The following is a 5,900-nucleotide window of genomic DNA, read 5'->3' on the forward strand; positions in this document are numbered from 1 at the left end:
TCTGATTCTTTTACTTTGTGGTGAATTATATAATATGAACATTGAAGTGGGTCTGGGAGCGATGAAGATAAGGCTGACTACAATATTATTTGAATAAGGATTTTGCACAAATTGCATTGCTTTTGTTTGGTCTTTGGCTTAAAACTAAATTTATCCTACAAATTCACACATGTTGAGAGTTTTTTTTTAAAATAAAATTTTCATAATTAAACTGATAGTCGGACCGATGAAACACTCAAGTATATAGGAAAATATGAATAAAACCGAAGTTAGCTATCAAGGATAGTAATAGCCTAGTACTGATCAACCCTTGTGGTAGCTTTGTAGAGCTGTAATGAAGAATGGGATAATGTTTAGACTCAAAACATATTCAAAGGTAATATCTCTTAAAGAGGACTTCACACTCACACTTCAAGTTGTTTATTTACATGCAAAAATACAATAACATACAAACACATTTCACCTTCCCCAATCTCTAAAACCAACCCATCACAAAAACGCACAAACACCACCCAAACAAGCCTTACATGAGATTGTTCTTGGCAATAAAGAGTGAAAGATGGGAGGGTCCCCCTAAATGAATTATTAGATTCTTTGAAATCGACCCACATCAACCTTTTTCCCCAACCCATCATTTAACACTGACCCACATGCATTCCTTTGAGAGCCATATATCCTCCCATCTCTTCCTTTCTTATGCGGGATTCAATGCTCTGATTTACTGTGAACGGAAAAAGAGTACAATGTAAAGGTAAACCACAAACAGTAGCCCAAGCAAACAGGGAGATGAAGTCCATTAATATTAGGACCCCACCTTAGCAAATCTTGTTTTTATCATGCAACTTATCAATAAGAGTAATGTTTTCAGCATGTTTTCCTCATTTTTGCACCACCATGTCTGGACAAGTTTATGCAACAGAAACTAAAAAAAAGTTAATACTATTAATCTAATGAGATTATCATACAAAATGGAAACTAAAAGAAACCAAAATATGAAACATGGAGTACATGTTTTTTTTATGACTAAGGTTCTTCCACCGCCCAGTGCCCCATACAACATGTTTTTACAATGTACCCAAAAGAACCCCTTTTGCCTTAGCTGGTCTACTAGTGACGGTGGTGCTCACACTCTACAGGCTTGACAGGGAACCTAGCAGTATCAGTACAATAGTCATAGACCAAGTGGTTTGCCCTAACCCACACCAGTTGGTGGCTCTGGTGCAAACTTAACTCCGACATTGTCGGCTCGTCCCACCAGAACCTCTTCTCAGCACTGCTGCTGCATTTCTTGGCGATCTCATCTACTGTCACGGAAACCGGGCACTCGCATGCGTCGATTTCGAAGCCTTTGTAGGAGGCAACAAATGGTGCATGGCTCCAATCAGTCTTGACTAGGCCACCCTGTGTGGCCCAATCATCAGCATTCCAGATTGAGCTATAAACACCCATGGCTTGGTCTTTGGGAAAAGGAATTCCTTTGTGTTCCATGTTGGTGTGCACTCTTATTGGTGTCTCATCCACTAGAAATCTGGCATTATAAAACAATAAATAATTTCAAATACCAAGAATATATGAAACACATAAAGCAAATAATCAAGCATATACAAACATGCAAAAGGCACAGAAACCTATATAAACCTACCAACCTTGTAATAAATATTACATATTATAACATTAAAATAACCTTCAATGCCTTTTTCCAAAAGGAATTTATAACCTTTAATAATAGTACTAATTACAGATCTTTAGAACGTAATACCCTAAGGTAATCTAGAAACAAACCATCAATATCAACATGGTAAAGTGGAAATTCACTGAGGCCCCAGTGCAGTAAATGGCGACTGTTGCAATGATGATAAATCAAGATTCCCAACAGAGTACAAATTTGTCTCTATCTTTTTATTACAACAAGCAAGACTTGGACCCTTTCTTATTTTTTTCTTTGGTTTCTTCTGCAGGTTTTCAACCAAGGGTCAGAAGACAAAAAACAGAAAATTTACCCTTTCATTTCAGCTTTTTAGTACAATATTACATACGTGTATCATTAAGTGTATATACATATATATATCATGCTTCAAAGTTAAAAGGATAGTAACAATACTCACACAACTTGGCGCTGGTTCCAAAGAAGACAGTAAGAGTGGAAGTCCTTGGTGGGGTCAAACCAAAGGTTCATTCTTTGCTCTCTGTTCCCTACACCATTCACGTACACATTGGTCTGGAGAAGGTAAGGTTCACCTGTGGTATTGCCCAGGAACTCGAAGTCGAACTCATTGTGGTATGGACCCTCCGATGACATCTGCATAAGCATCAAGCTTAATTAATGATCACTTGTACATGGTTAAGTCAAAAGTATGATTAAGAGGGAAATAAAGTATCGTTACTGGGTGAGGCCATGGTGGGGACAAGATGAAATAAATGTGAAATAAATTGACCATAAAGTGATTCACGAGACTGTAGAGTGGGTAGCTACGACTACCATTATGGCCTCGACATGAGAAAAGAGAAAAAGGCCAACTTTTGATTGTCAGCAAACGGAAAAGATAGATTATTTACAAGGTGTAAAAATTTAACATCATGGGGAATTATAAAATTAATGAATGGGGGACCCATGGAAATGATTCGGGAAACGCTCAGCTGAGCTGTTATCCACCCTTGGTAAGATTAAAGCTGGTTGAAAACTTGAAAACCCCAAGCATGGGCAGAATCATATAAAGAGAAAATCGCTTCTTCTTTTTTCCTTTGAATAGTGAACTTTTTGTGCAAATTTTATACACTCACATAGTAAGCAGTGACAGTCCCAGCAGAGTCACCCTCTACAAGTTTAATCTGCATGGATACTTTTCCAAACAAATACCTGCTTTTTGATGCAAACCCAGCACCTGATATCACCAAACCCAGAATTTCATTAATCCATATGTTGATAGTTTTACATGAAACTTGCAACAACGGCAGTTAATTAAGTGAAAACTTGAAAGGTTTGATTTTTGAAGTTTCTTTTTAATGAAGGAAAGTAAGGGGAAAGGGTAATAATTACCAGAAAAATTATCAAGTTTGAGCTTAAGAAGCTCTCCTTCATAGATGAAATGATCGTTTGCCCAACCAGGTTGAAAAAGCTCATGAAACTCAGCAGAGCTAACCAAACCCAGCATCATAAGACCCACAAAGAAACCCAAAACGACAGGCATTTTAAACAAGACAGTCATGGAAGCGACAGAAACAGAGAGAGGGAAGGAGGGAGGGAGTAAGCTTAGTGAAGCTTCTACTCTGAAAAATACACACTCAGTCACACTACTCACAAGCAGAGAGTGGGGCATTTTTTATAGCCCAAGAATTCCATTGGCTTGCTTCACAAGGACCAAATGTGGCGCAGGGCAGTGTCCCCACTTTCCAGTAGACTTATTCCACTGCCCACATTGAAAGCCACGTCACGTTAGTTCCTTTTTTTTGCCACGTGAGAGTTTTTTTTTTTTCATAAGGGAACAGCAAAAGGGTTGGTACAATTTTTTGATACATTCAAATTATCACATTTTCATGCAAAATTTTCAATAATATTTTTTAAATTATAAAATTTAGGTCTAATTGTTAATATTGTTAAAATTTTCGTATTAAATTTATTGCTGTAATATTTTAAAATAAAAAAAAGACTCACTTTATACCATTGTAATTAAAAAAAGGATGTTATATTAAACTTTAAATTTAACAAAATAATTTTAACAAGTTGACTTAAATTTTGAAATCTAAAAAATAAAAGAGTTAAATTCCAAATTTTTGAAAAATACAGAAATTTTTGGCATATTTCAACCCTTTTTAAATATATATATATTACTAGTTTCTAAATTTACATGGGTTTAATTATTATTACCTAATAATGTATTTAATTTTTAATTAATTTTTAAATAATGTATTTTTAATTATTATTACTGATAATAACAATTTCTATTAGTTTTTAAGTGATATACAAATTTGGAATTATATAAGAAAGTAAATTATAATGTTAATTTAAAAATAAATAAAAATAGGTAAAACAACATATAGCAATTATAATAAAAATTCATGATAAATAAAAAATATATTTAAACTAATTTAATGAACATAATTGATAATAGTGATTAAAAACAATGGTTGAACTTTGACTTTTTTTTTAAAAAGAAACTCACAAAATATTTTTCACCTGCACCAAATAAATATTAGATACATAAAAAAAGCATTTTTTAAGAGTGTTTGTTTTACATATTATAAACTTATAGAAATTTTTTTAAAAAATAATATCATAATATCATATTATCTCATCATAAATTAATATTAATATTTAATCACCTTTCCATTACATTGTTCGAATATGAATTTGATATTACCTCTTCGAAAAATCATGATTTTACTTCTTCATTTTTTTTTATAATTCTAACTTACAAATGCTAAATATCTCCATATTTTTTACTTGTAAATTTTCTACGTGTTACTTGATTGAATATGCCTAATTACTGGATGTTGTTTATAATACTAAACTTAAATTTTATTTGGTATATAACTTTAATATTAATTAAATGATAATTAATAAGCTTAGAGTTTTATTCAAGTAATAATTCTATTTTACATCAATAAACAAATATAAAATAAATAAAATTAAGACAACATTTTTCGTCAATTATAAATTAAATTATAATTATTATAATTTTTTTATATTTTATGCTTAAAGTTTTATCTAAATAGTAATTATATCTTAAAATTAACACAACATTTTTAACCAATAATTTTAAATTAGATTATAATTATTTTTAAAACTATTTTAATAATATGATATTATTATAAATTCAAAACTTTTTCGTATAAATATCTTTTTCGTGTATATTTTTGGTTCTGTCCAATGAGAAAATGCTCAAAAATATTTAAAAAGGAAAATGGATGTAGCCGTTATTATGCTATTGCCACTCTTAGCTGGATCAAAGCTGGGCACTGTGTGGGCACACTCGGTACGACATGTCTCTGTTTTCAAAAGTATCATCCCTACTGAATGACGCCACGTGGAAAACTACAGCTGTTTTCTTAGCTGTTCCAATTGTCATTGACTTGTAAGTGAAAAAGCTTCCGACTTTGCCCACAACATCTTGATTTTAGGGGGGTCCATCTCTGTAACAAAGAAATGGTAACTACTCGCATATACATGGGAAATGGAACTCACGCGCTGACTCTAGTTGACACGTCATTCCGATTGGGTGAGAATGTGTGAAGTTGGGACAGAGTGAGTTTCACGGGGACAGGGGGAAGGGTGATATTAATAATAAAAGGAAAATGGATCACTTTATCTATTTTTGTATGATCAATTTAGTTACTTTGCTGAGGTAAGTGCCAGCTGTACAGTACAAGCCCCATTATACACATTTTCTTATTTTATTACAATATTTTTGGGGGGAAAGGTTTAAAATTTGTATTTAGCCTCGAGATTTGTGCCTTTTTAATCACTTTTTATGAATTTGTTCGCTTCCACTGCAATACTGACTGTTCCTGTTCCAAATTCCGTCTGATATTTACATAATTACAAAACAACATTGCATTTCTGCTTTCTATTCTTTTTCTAAATTTAAATTATACTAATTTATCCATTTTTAGATTATATGTGCCACTTCAATCTAATAATAATAATTTCTTTAATTTTTATTTTTTAGAATTTTATATAAATTATTTTAAAATTTTAAATGATAAGGTGATACAATCTCATAACATCATGTAAGAACATTTGAATTAAATCTAAGTTCAATGATTAAATTAAGAAAAATTAACAAATTTTGTGACTAATATAAACAAAAAAATTTATGACCAATTTAAAAAACCTATCAAACTCAATCTTTAAATTTTTTTTTGGTATAATAATTATTCGAGCTCAAATTAATTCTGAGAAA

At 31.9% G+C, this 5,900-nt stretch overlaps 1 protein-coding gene across 1 annotated transcript; it reads right to left on the minus strand.

Annotated features, from left to right (window-relative positions):
* Window positions 1–923: 923 nt before the first annotated feature.
* LOC121202820 (xyloglucan endotransglucosylase/hydrolase protein 9) lies at window positions 924–3,371 on the minus strand. Its single transcript, XM_041101187.1, has 4 exons — window positions 3,038–3,371; window positions 2,782–2,882; window positions 2,106–2,299; window positions 924–1,528 (listed from the first exon to the last, which is right to left on the minus strand). The coding sequence occupies exons 1-4, from the start codon at window positions 3,315–3,317 to the stop codon at window positions 1,108–1,110; spliced, it is 996 nt and encodes a 331-aa protein (XP_040957121.1). The 5' UTR covers window positions 3,318–3,371; the 3' UTR covers window positions 924–1,107.
* Between the last annotated feature and the right edge of the window lie 2,529 nt (window positions 3,372–5,900).

This window comes from Gossypium hirsutum, chromosome A03 (genome assembly GCF_007990345.1).
Source record: "Gossypium hirsutum isolate 1008001.06 chromosome A03, Gossypium_hirsutum_v2.1, whole genome shotgun sequence".
NCBI lineage: Eukaryota > Viridiplantae > Streptophyta > Magnoliopsida > Malvales > Malvaceae > Gossypium > Gossypium hirsutum.

Excerpts from the sequence above, each read along its gene's own strand:
- LOC121202820 (XM_041101187.1), bottom strand. The coding sequence starts at position 3,317 with ATGCCCCACTCTCTGCTTGTGAGTAGTGTGACTGAGTGTGTATTTTTC. Across the intron at positions 2,883-3,037 it reads CAAACTTGATAATTTTTCTG|GTGCTGGGTTTGCATCAAAA; the intron begins GTAATTATTACC and ends TGGTGATATCAG. Across the intron at positions 1,529-2,105 it reads TGGAACCAGCGCCAAGTTGT|ATTTCTAGTGGATGAGACAC; the intron begins GTGAGTATTGTT and ends TTATAATGCCAG.